The sequence below is a fragment of the Candida albicans genome, chromosome 2 (genome assembly GCF_000182965.3).
Source record: "Candida albicans SC5314 chromosome 2, complete sequence".
NCBI lineage: Eukaryota > Fungi > Ascomycota > Pichiomycetes > Serinales > Debaryomycetaceae > Candida > Candida albicans.
Window position 1 is genome coordinate 853,504 of NC_032090.1, and position 16,137 is coordinate 869,640.

At 34.2% G+C, this 16,137-nt stretch overlaps 6 protein-coding genes and 1 non-coding gene across 7 annotated transcripts; 4 read left to right on the forward strand and 3 right to left on the reverse strand. All coding sequences in view use genetic code 12, as the record gives it.

Annotated features, from left to right (window-relative positions):
• Positions 1 to 1,157: 1,157 nt before the first annotated feature.
• Positions 1,158 to 3,800, reverse strand: SSY1 (Ssy1p; the record flags this gene model as incomplete). Its single annotated transcript, XM_715845.2, has 1 exon — positions 1,158 to 3,800. The coding sequence occupies one exon, from the start codon at positions 3,798 to 3,800 to the stop codon at positions 1,158 to 1,160; it is 2,643 nt and encodes an 880-aa protein (XP_720938.2).
• A 402-nt stretch (positions 3,801 to 4,202) lies between these two features.
• Positions 4,203 to 4,417, reverse strand: CAALFM_C204070CA. Its single transcript, XR_002086380.1, has one exon. It is a non-coding gene; the product is annotated as an uncharacterized ncRNA (small nuclear RNA).
• Positions 4,418 to 5,062: 645 nt separating this feature from the next.
• CAALFM_C204080WA (uncharacterized protein) lies at positions 5,063 to 7,141 on the forward strand (the record flags this gene model as incomplete). Its single annotated transcript, XM_715844.1, has 1 exon — positions 5,063 to 7,141. One exon carries the CDS (start codon positions 5,063 to 5,065, stop codon positions 7,139 to 7,141), a length of 2,079 nt encoding a protein of 692 aa, XP_720937.1.
• Positions 7,142 to 7,477: 336 nt separating this feature from the next.
• On the forward strand, positions 7,478 to 8,851 carry CAALFM_C204090WA (uncharacterized protein; the record flags this gene model as incomplete). Its single annotated transcript, XM_715843.2, has 1 exon — positions 7,478 to 8,851. The coding sequence occupies one exon, from the start codon at positions 7,478 to 7,480 to the stop codon at positions 8,849 to 8,851; it is 1,374 nt and encodes a 457-aa protein (XP_720936.2).
• Positions 8,852 to 9,011: 160 nt separating this feature from the next.
• Positions 9,012 to 10,148, forward strand: CAALFM_C204100WA (uncharacterized protein; the record flags this gene model as incomplete). The annotated part of the gene is made up of 1 exon (XM_715842.2): positions 9,012 to 10,148. A coding segment is annotated over one exon (1,137 nt), but the record flags the coding sequence as incomplete, so codon positions are not given.
• Positions 10,149 to 10,681: 533 nt separating this feature from the next.
• CAALFM_C204110WA (uncharacterized protein) lies at positions 10,682 to 14,486 on the forward strand (the record flags this gene model as incomplete). The annotated part of the gene is made up of 2 exons (XM_019475222.1): positions 10,682 to 10,739; positions 10,801 to 14,486. 2 exons carry the CDS (start codon positions 10,682 to 10,684, stop codon positions 14,484 to 14,486), a joined length of 3,744 nt encoding a protein of 1,247 aa, XP_019330767.1.
• Positions 14,487 to 14,603: 117 nt separating this feature from the next.
• CAALFM_C204120CA (uncharacterized protein) lies at positions 14,604 to 15,971 on the reverse strand (the record flags this gene model as incomplete). Its single annotated transcript, XM_715840.2, has 1 exon — positions 14,604 to 15,971. The coding sequence occupies one exon, from the start codon at positions 15,969 to 15,971 to the stop codon at positions 14,604 to 14,606; it is 1,368 nt and encodes a 455-aa protein (XP_720933.2).
• Between the last annotated feature and the right edge of the window lie 166 nt (positions 15,972 to 16,137).

Genomic DNA, 16,137 nt, shown 5'->3' on the forward strand with positions numbered 1-16,137 from the left:
GAGTGATATTTAAACTGGATGATTATGATGATGATGATGTCAATGTCGATAATGAAATGTTAATTAATAAATTAGTGGTAGTATTGTTGTAGTTTTGTATCCCTTTTTTTTTGTTATATTAATATTGCTAACTTAGAGAATGAATTAAAAGGGTTTAAACAATTTACTCAAAGTTCCAAGTGCTTTTTGAGTTATATATTTTTCACTCTAATTTAAGCTTTCCACCGAGACAAAATTTGGAGGGGGGAAATGAAAATTCCAACTGATAATTTTCAACTGGGAAAGTATAGTCGAATAGAAGTTTCTGTTCCAATTACTACTATTACTAAGATAAAATAGAATGTAAGACGATGCATTATTAATACAATAGGACTACTATTCTACAATTCTTTCATCACTATAGTATTGTGGACAATGACCATAGAGTGATTAAGAATTTTAACTAAATTTTATTGTTCAGACTGTCTTTCATTTCTTTCCTGCACTCACCAGAAGGAATTTTCGTCAATGTCTAAATTACAAATTTAACACAAAATCCAACCAAAGAAGAAAAACCTCACCACAATTTTGACGATAAAATTTCAAAAGAAATCAAATTAAATCATCCAATAAATTCCAAGTGAGGCCCGCCGCCTTTGAAAGTACAAATGAAATTAAGAAATAGAGCTTTCTTATATATCCGTCTTGATAACCATTTTTCCTGATCTTAAAAAAGCTTGCTTAAGTTTTGTTGTCATTTATTTCGCATCCAAATGCTTGGTTACTTTACAACTAGTAAGTAAGTAACACACAAGACAATCATTTGAATTAATGTACCTTGTCTCCCATCCCCCTGTTTCAAAAAGGGAATGTAGGTTTGCAATCTTCACTCCAATCAAATACCGGGAAATAACAATTAGCACCGATCCACAATATGCAAATAGATAATGAATAATAAGAATAAGAAGAAAAAAAAGAAAAAAAGAAATGATTGCTAATGCTCCTCCTATAACATTCCAGTCTAATCTTTATTAATTAATTGTTCGTTCGTAATAATAATCCCACTATATATGTGTATGTGTATGTCTATGTAAATTTGAATAAGCCATCAAAAATTTCAACAGAATTGTCCAAGAAATTAATGAGAATGAAAAATTAAGTAATCATGCATGGTCGCCTCATGCAAGAAACGACACTAATTTATGCGCAACTTCTTTGACATTTCTCTTATTGTAGCTTCGACCTCCATCCCAAATGTATCGGTCCATCTCTGTTCGCCCCGAATCAAAGTCTAATTTATCTAAACTGGGCACCGACGTGCCTTTAATAAATCTGTAACCAACGTATAAAACTGTGAATATCATTATTGACCCATAACTCGAAAAGAAAAACATTGTGTCCCATTCACCTTTTAAAAACACCACAAACCCCATAGAAAAAAGAATAAACAATGTTCCTATACATCCAACAATAGCTGAATATGGTTGGAAAGGTGATTTATAAGGGTATGATTTATCATTTCTATCCAAAATGTCGGGTCTTCTTTTCAATCCATAATAAAATCTAATAAATGTTAAACACATTGTAAACCACACAAATATACCCGATGATGCAATTAAACTGGTAAGATTTTGGAAAACCACTGTTGCCGATTCATTAACGCAAGCGAATGCCAATAATCCAAATGATCCTGCAAATAATACCGCATTATAAGGTATTCCAAATCTATTGCAGTATGTGAGAAATTTGGGGGCTTTACCCTGTAATGCCAACGAATAAGCCGTTCTTGAACTAACGTATAATTGAGCATTCCCACAACTAACAGCAAAAAATACCAAGAATCCATTGGTTATGGAACTAAATTGACACAAACTAGAGCTTTGAAGTGCCACTATCCATGGACTTTGAGCACCACTCCCATACCCAGCAACAACTTTGTAGTCTATAGAACAATGTTCTCCACCGGCTTGAATGACAGCTGGATTAGTAGCAAACTCAGACGGGCTAATCCCTGTCGAACCCAGATAGTATCGTAATAACCGCGGATCACCAGCATAAACGTTGAGGGATACCAAAAATGCTGATAAAACGTAGAATATAATGATTCTCCAAAACACCCTTCTTGTAGCTGATGGCAATGCCTTTCTTGGATTCTTAGCTTCACATGCCGCGATACAAACAATTTCTGTTCCACTATATGCGTAACAAACAACCAAAATTGCTGTTAACAAGGACATAAACCTACCTTTATCTCCACCAATACCTTCACTTGGAGAACTTGTGCCATCATCATGAAGATTAAATGCTGGTCGGAACAATCCAAAGATTATGTTGTTTGCAAAATCAGACTTCAGGTACTGCCAGTATTTGAATCCCATCACTGGGGTATTAGGAAATCCTCCTCGATTCAAAACCACCATTACAATCATCATAATAATCGCCCAAATCATTTTCACTAGACTCGAGATATACTCCAACTCACCAAAGAATTGAATATGTACCAAGTTGCTTCCCAAAATCAAAGCTAGAAATAACGTGACAAATCCAGCAGTGGATCCAGTATTTGTTGCAGTATTCAAATGAGGATAATATGACAACATAATAACCCCAGCAACTACTTCTCCTGCCACCCCTGTAGAAAAACTCAAAAAATATAGCCATCCAGCAGCAAATCCAAATGCGTCGTCTATAAATCGTGATGAAAGTCCCGATACACCATCAATCACTGAAACAAAAGTAACCATTTCACAGAATGACATTATTGTACATAAAACCAATGTCCCTACTATAGTGAACGCTAACAGGGCACCAAACCCTCCTGCCATAGCAATCGCTTTCCCTGAATTCAAAAACAACCCAACACCAATCGTGCCTCCAAAGGATATCATTTGTAAATGTCGAACTGATAACTTACGTTGAAGAAAACGTGGGTCATCACTAACAACATCTGAACTTGACGATTGATATGAATCCAAAAAATCATTTGTCGCCGTCCTTGATTCAGCAGACATTCCTAAAGATTTTTTCTTACTTCTTTTAGGGAATAACCTTCTTTTATTTCGATCTGTTTCTTTTTCTTCATCTTCCTGGGTGGGATAAAATTTATCAGCCAAATCTTTCTCATCAACAACATCCAAATCCAAATCCAAATAATTTTGGAAATTTTCATCTTGTCTTCCCAGTTGACCTCCTTGGTTTCGCTGCGGTAGTCTCTCTTGTAAATCATGAAATATCCTGTCGTTTAAAGATGTTTCTTTCACATACCTAGTGAAATCATCTAATTGAGATAAATTAAACACTGAAGACGCTCGAGAACTCATTGTTTGTAGTGGTATATCTTGACCTGGTTTGGTTAATTTTTGATCTTGTGTCTTTATCTTTATCTTTTTCCATTTTTCATATAGTCGTAAATATTTAAATTTCCCCGTTTGATCTATTCCATCAGTGTTTCCCCCGATATTGGATGCAATTTTATTCAAGATTGAACTATCTAATGATACAGTATCGCTAATACTTGTGGTTGAAAATGGTGATACCACATGCTGTCGGCTAGCCAACGGCAGAACATCAGACAAATCGACTTCTTCTAAAGCATAGTCATCATTTGTGGAAGAGGGAAGTTGACGATCTCGTGCTATAAATGTGCTTCTTAAATGGTTAACTGAATCTGAGTTCGTCTCTAACAGATTAACGTCATCTCTTGACAGTTTCTGTGTATTTCGGGTTTTATTGTTTTTGCTATTACCTAGACTGGGGAAAAGTATGTTTTCATGAATTGATAATGAGCTTGAATCACTATCTGACCCTTCTAGGTCTATCATTTTCTAAATAATCAAATATGTACCAAGTTTGGGAAATGAATAATTTTGAAATATCTGCGAAGGTGTATTATCAAAAGAAGTTAACTAGTTAACGAGTGGAATAATGTGTAAACGTATTCTTTTATAACATGGGATATCCATATCAGTTTTTACTTATCAAAAAGGTCATGTTATTATTTCTCGCGCTAAAAAAAATTAATCAATCAAACTATCAACGAAATCAAATTACGAATGGGTTCATCACCAAAAGGCACTGATATCTATACAATTTATCATTATATAACAAGCTATCTTAGCAACAACAATACACCCTTTATATCTTTTACATTAATACCCTGAATTAGTATCATCATATACTAACCAAGATAAAAACTTAAAAAATAAAAGGATGTAAAAAAAAAAAATTTGCGTCAGAAGCCAAAATAAAAGTACAGTGGCAACGACACTATGTAGAAAGACTGTGAGCAAGCCCACTTTAATAAATCAATCTACCCAATATCCAAAAATAAATAAATTTGTAACATAAATGTAAAGTCATCAATGATGACATTTCAGTTGTTACACTGAAAAGAACAGATACTACACTGGATCTAAGCCAAAAGGCAAAGAGATTTGGTGTTCAGAAAAAGGGAGACCAGGGGAATGGCTAGTATTTATAGTAAAAAATTGTGCGTGTGCGAGAGTTCAATTTGTGAAAATTTTTTCATTTTCCATTCTTTACCCGGAGACAGAAAAAAAGAAATTCTTATTTGTGTGGGCCATGGGCAACAAATGATTTTCTTCGTCAAATTGTGGCGAAAGGGACGGTAAACTTTTTATATTGCTAGAACCTATTTACTGGCAAAAGATGTAAGATCCCTCAACAGGAAACAAAAGATCAATTTGTTGTAATTGGTTTCATTACTGTCTACGAAGCTATTTTGTTGATATCATTAACCCTACTTTTTTTGGTTTGTATCTAAACTTAGTTTTTGTTCTATCGAATTCTCTCACTCTGGCTCGGCTCATCTCAAGTTGATATGTAACACTTCGAGAACCTTCGTTTCACAAATTTATTTGCTTGGTGGCAAGACGAAATAGGAAAGAGCCGCAGCATCGCGTCTGGAAATTTTTCCACAGAAATGCAAAAAATTTAGCATGGGTTTCCCACATAAAAAGGGGAGTATCAACCCTCCACTCAATAATTCTATTTTTCTTCTGAATTTTTTTTATCCACACATAAGTTTAACTTTTATATTTGATCATTAGATATTCAGATAATAATGCCATTCAGACCAAGTTACAGAAGAAGATACAATTCAAAAGGTTTCAGATCTAATAGACCTCAAAATTCTCATAGAAGTGAACCACGAACCTCTTCTGGTCGTGATAGAAGAGGATATAGAAGATATTATCATCAACAACCTTCAAGATATGCTTATGTTGAAGAGCCTGATAGTGAAATCGATCCAACTGAGGAAGATGAAGAAGATGAAATAATCAACAATGAAGAATACGACGAAGTACCACTTGAGTATTATGATGATGAGGAAGCAGACTTTGATGAAGAAGGCTTTGATGAAGAAGACTTTGATGAAGAAGACTTTGATGAAGATATTTACTATGACAGCGAAGAGCAACCACTTGAATACTACGAAGAAGATTTCAGTGATGGCAATGATGATACCATAGAAGATTTGCCAATTTATTTCTATAATGAAGATGGTGCTGATGCTGATGATGTTGAGATTGCTTATGTTGACTCTGACGGTAATGAATTTATCATTGATAATGAAGATTTGGAAGAAGCTATTTTAGATGAAGCTATTTTAGAAGAATTAGAAGCTAATGGAAGAGTTCATGATTTAAACAATGAAATTGTTGAATATTATGATGAAAATGATGGATTAAGTTCGAGTGATTCTGAAAGTAGCAGTGAAAGTGATTTGGAAATTGATTCATTGAATGACTCCAGTGATTCTAGTGACTCTAGTGATGACAGCGACTCCAGTGAATCTGACTCTAGTGACGACGGCGACTCCAGCGACTCGAGTGACGATAGTGGTGTTGAATCGTTAGATTCCGATGTGGAACAAGAAATTAAAGACGACTTATTATTAGAACTCATCAGAAGAGAATTTGAAGAAGAATTGGTTAGTTCCGATGAACTTACTTCTGAAGATGAAAGTTCCGACTTAGGTTCTGAACCAGAATATTTTGAAGTTGACACCGAAGATGAAGAAAATTCTGAAGATGAAGGAATCACTATATATAAAAGTCTAGTATTACCAGAAGATATCGATGACGAAGATGTTGTATTTTACGATGATCTTGGAGAAGAATCAGACAATGAAACTACTGATAATACAAAATTGCTTGCAAATGATAGTGATGATGAATTTCAAGTAGTTGATTTGACTGAAGATTTAGAAAATAGTCTGGACTATAAATTGGAAGAGATTGATGCTAACACTTACAAGTTGAATGTTAGATTTCCTTCATTAGTTAAAGATGAGTTGAAGATTGATTTCTTGAAAAATGAAAACGAATTGGTCATTAGAGGGAAATTGAATTTGAACGACGCAGATATTGATGAAGAAGTTGATGAAGTGAGCGAAAATGAAGAAGAAGAAGAAGACAGTGATGCTGACTCATTCGTTGAAGAGCTCAAAGAAAAAGATAACAATAAGCGTGCAAAATTAGCTGCTATTTTGGCTGAATTAGAGAAAGAACAACCTGAAGAGGACTCTGAAGAAGACGAAGATTTTGCAAGTCCTAATGAAGAAGATGGTGAAGACAACGAAGAAGAAGAAGAGGAAGAAGAAGAAGAATTTAGCGGAGACGAAGATACTTTTATTGAACAAATCAAAGAAGATTTAAAGTCTGCTAGAGCTTCTAGAAAAGAAAGAATTGGAAAAATATTGGCAGATTTCAAATCTCAAGAAGAGAATTATAATGAAGAATCTGATAATGATTTTGATGCTAATGAATGGAAAGGTGTAGAAAGTGAAGGTGAAAACCAATCTAGTGACGATTCCGAAGAAAGTTCAAGTGATGAGGACGAAGAAATTCAAGAAGACGAAGAAGAATTGGCTAAACAATATAAAAACCAAGAAGTTCATTTTGAAAAACATTTCCAATTTGACAAAGTGATTAAATTCAATAAGATTCAAGCTAGATTCGTTGGTGAAGATGAACTAGAATTAATAATTCCAAATGAAAACAAAACTGTTGATGATGGTAACTGTGTTTCAATTGATGTTGAACCACTTCAAGATGACGATAGCAGCATTACAGATGAAATTGATAATACAGTTGCAATCCCTTCTCTCAAGGAAGTTGAAGATGTCATAATGGAATAGTTACTATTGATATTTATTAAATATTCTTAGTTTTGTATTTTTCTAGTTATTTTATACACATAAAGATTGTAATAATAATTTCGTGCTTTTTTTTTTTCAAAAATAAAAACAGCTTATCATTGTAGTACAAATACTTTTTTCTATTTTCTCATTTTTTGCAACACCACTAGTTAATATTGTTGTTTAATTCCCACTTTGGCTTCTATGATCAATTGACTGGCTGATATGTTTTCAAAAAAGTATACACGTCACTACCCTTACTCCAAATTCTCACCTGGAAATGAATTCAAGGGTTTGCCCGCAACCAGTCTTGGGATAACTTCTGAAACCAGATTTATGAGTGGGTTAGATTCCGCTAAAGATGAATACACAACTTGGGATTTATTTGTTGTTCATGTTTTAAGGGTAACCTTAAATTTCACTATTTTTACTTATATGCGTTTATTGGATATTCATACCCTTATAATCAATACTTGGGAATTGATGTCCATTGTCTTGTTTGATTTGAATTATAAAATATCAAGCCATAAACGAGATCCAGTAAAACACTATTATCAGACAATTATTGATGAATCGATTTTTTACTGGGAAACGTTGCTATACATTCCTTGGTTATTTTGGAAGGTTTTCAATCCAAGAACGGGAACACCAGTAGGATTGTCCAGATGCAGAGAGTATATTCCCAAATTAAACACACCAAAATCGGTAGCATTGATTTTACAAATTAATCAGCCTATGTTCCACTCACCACCAGAAATTCCACAACCCTATTTGGATGCCGATAGAAAAATTAGAATACCTGAGAAGAAGGAAGTCCAATACGTAATTGCCATAAGAAATGAATACTTTACCCAATGCAAGTCCCATATGGCAGCTGAAAGAGTTCGGGTTTTGCGAGAGATTGGGAGGTTTATCACCTGGTGTTGCTTGGTTCCAACAATAACTGAAATATCGATCTATGAAAAAATGGGAGCTTGTTGGGACGGCGATAGTAGTTTTATTGACTCAATAAAAAATTCAATTTTGGTAGAATTGGTGGCTTTGGCTAACACTTGTGACCCAGCAGAGTTGAAACAGTTTAGAAAAGTTCTACCTCAAATTGTACTATTAGACAAGTATACCAAGGCGACTTATGTAGTCAATGATGAGGATTCTAATATACCCAACATCAATACAGATGTGACTGTTGATGATATATTAAGTGCTTACGAAGATCACAAAAAATTGGTGGTGACATTGTGTGATTACCGAGTTAAAACCGCCAACTACGAAGTGTTGGCCAGTAAAGTTGTTGAAAATAATCTTCAACCTGATGATCCTATTTTTACAGAACAGATCCCAACCTCACCAGATCTTGTTTTTGCTCCATCCAACGAGGGACATCAGATAACTAGATTATGTGGTTATACGAGCATAGATCCCAACACCGAAGCCAAGGTGAAATCAGTTTTGTACTTTTCCCACATAAAGTTTGGATATCCTTTTTTCTCGCGTGCCATGTATCATTATGCTTTGGAATTTCCATTCAAGCTTTTAGAAGAAGTACCTGAGCCTGAAGAAGAAGAACATCCTACTATGATCCCACCATCTCAAGATATTGCTAAAATCTTTAAGAAAATCAGTACTTCCACATTAAAGCAAAATGCTATTACAAATAGAATTTCTCGTGTGCCTAGTCCGCAATCATTAATAGCAAAGAGTTTGGCATAGAGTGGAAAACTTTAAGTACAAAAAAAGGATGTGTTGAAAGTTTCTTTGAGATTTTGTGGGTTGTTAATTTTTTGTGTTGCTTATATAGAGTGTGTTCGCTAAGTATTGTAGTTTTTACTCGGGTTATTCTTAATCAGTACACGTAGAAATAAAGATAGAGGTGGTTAATTTTTCTTACCAAAAAAACAAAAATCTTGAACTAAAAATCTACCAGCAAACTAAGTATATTCTTATAACAAGTATAAATACCCATCCCTGTTCATATCCAAAATTACCGACTGATTTCATGATAAGGCTGTGCTTAGTTAGAATTGGGAATATCCCTTCTGTAACTCCTTCATTACATTCTACACCTTTCTATACAAAGAAACTATTACACCCGTTACTTATACACTCGTCATTCATACGAAAGTTTTCGTCATGTCGACCCGAGTTTCAGGCTGTGCCGTCTTTAAATAATGACAAACCTTTAAAAAATACCCAGTCATCACAGAAAAATGGAAACAACGAAAAGGATACCAATAGCAAGGAAGAGCAAAAGGTGGAGGACAATGCAACAAACACCGATACTTTGAGTTCTGGAAAAGTTCTACCAGAAGGTGTTAGTAAAGATGAATTTTTAACAGAAATATTTGGGAATTTGGATCCTTACATTGACACTTATTCAATTTACAAACAGTTGCGTGAAGCGGAATTTACTCCCGAACAATCAGATCAAATTATATCATTATTAGTTCACCAATTAAACTCCAAATTGACTAAACTATCAACCATATACGCTCAGAATTTTGAGTTAGAAAACGAACAGTATTTATTTGAAAGTGCCCAACAGGAAATACGAGTAGACATAACCAGATCAAGGGACCAACACATCAATGAACTAATTGCATTAATTAATATTTTGGAAAGAGACTTTAATGTTATTAATGACGAATTGAATAATGATTATTTAAAATTGAAAAATGATTCTCAAGTGGCGATAAATGAAGGCAAATCAGAAAACACATTAAATTCGAAAAAATTGTTTCTTCGAATTCAAGAGGCAAATCATAAGATCACTACAGAATTGAATTCAGATATCAAATCAGAGATAGAAAGTTTGCGATGGTACTTATCACGATGGGGGTTGATTACACTATTAGTGTCTTTATTCCTGGGACTAATCATATTTTACAATACCAAACGTAGAAATGTTACCAAGGAAGCTAAAAAGGATTTTGCACCTTTAGTCATTCGAGAACCTAGTGAATATGAAGATGATGATTACCATACTGAGTTAGATAGAGGATCTGTTTAAGATTATCTTTACGACAATATATGTCTCACACAAGGACAAGAATAATACAATTTATACAATTATTCTTGAAAGTGTTAGAATGTATGCAGTGTCACAGAGTTATTTTAAGAGTTAATTAAGTAATTGATAAACAATAACTTACTTGGTGTACATATATTTCTGTATAAACTTAGTTGTTCTCTATATCACTTCTTGTTAGTAAAGAAGACATTTGGTCTCCTTTTATGTAAAGTAAACTTTCGTCGTATAGACCTTTCATCATGTTTGTCCTGATTACCAAGACGATTACATGACTAGGATTACTCCACGACTACTTTCAACAGAAAGCCTAAATGAGTTATTTATTCACTTATTTTTTGTTTTCATTTTTTGGACGTTCGCTAATGATTGCAGTTTTTATTTCTTTTAGAAAACTTTCATTTTTCTATCTCACCTATTATTTATTATTCTCGCACCTTTATTATTATTCGTATCTTGCTTTTTGTTGCAAAGTTTCTCAATATTCATCAGTTTAATTGCAATAACCAATAAAAATGTCATTTTTAAACAGTCTACAACACTTTCTTCAAACAGAGGAAGGCTATGATCAAGGTATATATTAACATTATGGATAATTTAAATCACCCTTTTCAAAGTTACTAATCTGTTTTAGAACAACCCAATGAAAAGTATCCCGTTTCTGGTCAACACCAGAATGTATCTGAAAACGTTTCCGAAAGGCTGAAACTGCAAGTACATAATCATGGTTTTTTTGTTGGTAAGAAATGTGATATAAGTTGTAAAAATTTGGAAATGAACGACACTCTTTCAGAATTACCACAAAAGACAACCTTCCATGAAATACCCGAGAATTCTGATATATTCAATTACCTACCTGACTCAGCTAGCGGAACCAAAACCTCCATAACTGAAAATACCAATCTACGGCAATTAAACCAACTGCAAAACAATGCTTCAGAGCTGAGTAGACACCAGTATGGAAGCACATCTTCTTTAGTACTTGCTACAGAAGTGCTCCCCTACAATCAAAGGTCTGTCTTTCCATTTAATCAATTCAATGAGATGCAATCAAAAGCTTTTAGTTCAATTTACAACTCGTCAAACAATTGTGTGATCAGCTCTCCCACGGGTTCGGGAAAAACGGTTCTCTTTGAATTGGCAATTTTAAGAGAGCTAGAACAAGAATTTGAACCCAATTTCAAAGTTCTTTATTTAGCACCAACAAAAGCTCTATGCAGCGAAAGGTTAAACGACTGGACGAAAAAGTTCTCGTCGTTAAACATCACAGTTGGAATTTTAACCGGTGACACAACTTTTAAAGAGGCGGAAAATGTAAGGAGATCAAATATTATAGTATCTACCCCTGAAAAATGGGACATGATAACAAGAAAATGGAAAGACTACTCTAGGTTATTTGGGTTAATCAAGATATTGCTTGTCGATGAAATTCACATTCTCAAGGAGCTGAGGGGGTCCACTCTAGAAGTGGTTATGACAAGGATGAAACGAATATGTATAGGATTGAGAATATTGGCCATTTCAGCAACAGTCGCTAATGCAATTGATATATCAAAATGGATTGGACTATACGATGAGTCTACGCTTCCAGCGGAAACTTTGTGTTTTGGAGAGGAATTTCGTCCTGTGAAATTGTCAAAGATTGTTTATGGATACAAACCAACAAGTGATAACGATTTTCAGTTTGACATTTTTTTGAATAGCAAGTTGATTGAAGTGATAAATCGACACTCCAATGGCAAATCTGTACTAATTTTTTGCTCGACCAGAAACAGTTGCCAGAATACAGCTAAATATCTATTCAATAACTTGTCGGAAACAACCAGGACAGATATAAAATTAAAGGATCGAGATGCTATGAACTATGCCACCAAAGGGATTGCTTACCACCATGCAGGGTTAACTTTTGGTGATAGAAAACTGATTGAAATTGCATTTTTGAATAGTCGCTTGAAGATACTTTGCTCTACATCGACTTTGGCTGTGGGGATCAATCTTCCAGCATATTTGGTTATTATAAAGGGGACAAAATGCTGGGTAGAGAGTAGTTTTCAAGAATACTCAGAAACAGATGTTTTGCAAATGGTTGGGAGAGCTGGTAGACCTCAATTTGAGAGGGATGGTGTTGCAGTAATCATGACCTCCATCAAATTTAAACATCGCTACGAAAGGATAATTGAAGGGACAGAGAAAATTGAGAGCAGTCTTCACATGAACTTTCGAGAGCATCTAGCGGCAGAGATTTCTGTTGGTGTGATAAAAAACATCGAGGATGCACTAGTTTGGTTGAAATCGACGTACCTATATGTTAGATTTTTGGCGAATCCAGGATATTACGCCCTACAGATACCAAAGAGTTCAGACCCAGAGGAGACATTGACGTCATTTTGTTTTCAACAGTGTAAAACCCTTTCTCAAGAGAGCTTAATTATCATGGACAATCAAAATAATTGCAAAATAACAGCTTATGGCTACTCCATGGTCATGCATTACGTATCATTCAATACTATGAAGAATTTAATTCATTCCGAGGACCAACTATCTGTGCATGAAACACTCAATTTATTATTTAAATCATCAGAATTTGCAGATTTGAACCTAAAACATCAAGAAAAACGACTATATAAAGAAATCAATAGCTCGCCAATCCTTAGGTATCCATCAAAGCTGAAAGATCTTGGCAAGAAAGATAAAGTAAAACTAATCATTCAATTTGAATTAGGTGGACTAGATTTTCCCACCTATAATGGAGCATTAAAGTTACATTCAAGTTTTTTAGGAGATAAATTCTATGTATTCAAGCACATATATCGGATCATGATGGCCTTGTTGGATGTTTTCATTGAGAAGCAAGATGCAAAGTCACTATATAGTCTGAGCTATTTATTGAGATGTATAAATGGGAAATGTTGGGAAGATTCACCAAATGAGCTTCGACAACTTGATGGAATTGGTCCAGCAAGTGTTAAGAAGTTTTGTACACATAATATCTTGTCGCTTAAGGATGCAAAAGCATTAACCAGTAGTCAAATCGAATACTTTCTTGGTTTAAAAACTGGAGCTGGAAACAAAATTAAGAGAAATATTGCCTCGGTGCCCAACCTACAATTGAATCTTAAGTTTGAGAATGAAGAGCTAGCAGAAGACAGAACTTCTGTGGAAGTAACATTGAATATATCGATTGATGTAGCTAACGCACTGATAGCATCAATATGGAAGAATAAATTAGTATACATTCATTTGACTACAGATGATTCGAATGGACATTTATTGGATTTTAGGAGAATACCAGTGAGCAAGTTCAAAACTTCTGGATTGAAATCATTTGAGATATCATATTCCACTAAAGATCTAAACCAGGTTATATGCTGTCATGCATCTGCCGATATGATAGCCAGTGTCAAAACTAAAACAAGTGTGTCAATCCATAAATATTTGAGTGAATCTACAATCAAAAATTTTATAAATCATACAGAAGATTTCGAATTTAGTGACCTGGATGATGATAACTTGTTTGATATTAAACCAGCAAATCAAAACGAGTCCAAAATTATTGAGTTCCGCAATGAGACAAAGGAAGATGAACCAAAAACAGAAGTGACTAAGCCAATTGAAAATGAAATCAAGACCCGCAGAGTTCTAGCAAATGGGAACTACGAGTGTAATCATGCCTGTAAAGATAAACAGAGATGTCGCCATTTGTGTTGTCGTGAGGGATTACCCCCGAAAACCAGTGGTGGAAATAAAACTCCACAGACTGAGAATTCCAAGCCTGTAAATTCCAATACTCAACAGAATCCAACTGAAACTGAGGATAATAGTGCCAAACCAGAACCAACACCAATTAGTGCAAAGAGGCAACTTAAAATCCGAAAGAATAAAGCCACATTAAAAAGAACATTATTCGATGACTCTGATCCCGAAGTCGTAGCATCTCCTGTTGAAATACCTCAGTCAACAACGAAACCAAAGAAGAAAACAAAGAGTACGGTTTTCTCTATTGATGGAAGTGATCATTATGAAAACGAAAAAACAGTATATGAACTAAACACGATTCAAAATGTGGATGCACTAGCGGCTACTTCTGGAAAAACTAGTCAATTGGAAACTAAGAGTAAGCTGGCAGCAACAAGTCTAAGTAATAGTTCTGAATTATTCTTAATTGAAATACCGAAGACCCCAATTGAGTCTTTGCCTTCTCTTAGTAACGCAAATAACGCGATAGCAGATTGCAATAAATCAGAAAACGAGGAAGTAAAAGTATACAACAAAGAACTATTACAAAATTTACTTGGATTGGATGTAGATATTGATTTATAGAAGTTTCATAGATAAAGTGCCATTAAATTAATAACGAGGTCCAATTTGCTTTAATATATGAAGCTTAATTATTTATTCGTTTCAATATGCACAAGTCAAGAATTGTAACTTATATAACTATACTTTATTCATTGTTTTTCTTTCTTCCTTAAACTTTGTTGATCTTTCTCTAATTCTTGGTTTCTTTACTTTTTTACCTTTCTTTGATCCTTTTATTCCCTTTATGGCCTCTCCTTTAGTGGCTCTTTGACCTTCCAAGATAATTCTTTTAGCTTTTCCCACAGTAGATCTATCGGCTTTACCTAATGTTGATTGAGCTCTTCCAATTTTTGTTTTTTGATTGTCATTTAATTTCTGTTGAGATTTACCAGCTGCAAACTTCTTCTTTTGATTATCAAAATGATTAGGTGACATTAAGGAAGGTTTAGCATTAGATTTGGCTCTTGAAATTCTCAATTTACGACCTTTTTTCTGGGTTCCAGTTTCCAATGGCTTGTCGTTTAATAATAATGCTTTGTTGACAGATAAAGTGTCTTTGAATTGTACCAATGCAAAACCTTTACCCAAATTAGTCTTTGAATCACGAATAATTCTTACAGACTCAACATCCTGATCAAGTTTACTATTGAAATATTTCCACAAAGTTTCTTCTTTTTCTTCAAAATCCAAGTTACCAACAAAAATAGTTCTTTTGTTGTCTTTAGGTGCTGGATGTGAAACATGATCAACTCGGAGATGATGGTCTTCAAACACAGTGGCATTTAATTCTTTAGCAGCAATTGATGCAGGTTTCTCTTTGTATACAATATAGGCATTTACCGAATCTCTTGATTTATGTAAATTCTTTTTTGCAAATGCAACTTTTCTAGGCAAATGTTCATCAAACGAAATGGATCTATATCTGATAGAATCAATTTTCCCATAATGTTTAAACAAATTTTTGAAGTTTTTGGCAATAATTTTCGATGTGATAACGTCTGCTGGAACATTTCCAACAAATACAGTTCTATCAGCTTTTTCCAATTCCTTTTCTTTTAAATCAACAGTAGTGGCAACTTTTGCCTTGGTGCGTTCTTCTGCAACCTTTGAAGATTTTGCCTCAGAGGATTCCTTTGATTCATCTTGCTCTTCATTTTGTTCACTTAACAATTTGTCAAAATATTGTGCTTCCAAGTTTTCATTTTCATCATCATTTTTAGATGTAGGTTCAGTTTGTTCGGCATCGTCGCTGTCATCACCCTCGTTACTTTCATCATTATATTCTTCTTCTTCTTCGTCTGATTCATTAGCAGATTGGTTCAAAGTAGACTCATTTTCATTGGTTTGCTGTTTAGGAGCAGTGACCTTTGGAATTTTTATCACAGTTCTTTGTTTCTTCACAAGTTCATCCTTCGAAACCGGCCCATCTCTTGTGTTTTTGAATAACTGCTCTATATTTTCATCCACTTTTGTAGACTTTCCAAATAAATTAGCAAAACTTGACATTTTCTCTTATTATTATAATTATTGTTATTAAAGATATAATAGAAATGACTTAAAAAGATATTAAAATGCTTACTGAAGAACCTACAAAAGAAATTCTGGCGATGAGATGATGCGAATTTTTTTTTGGTGTGGGTTAGTTTTCTGAGATACAAAATGAAAGACAGTA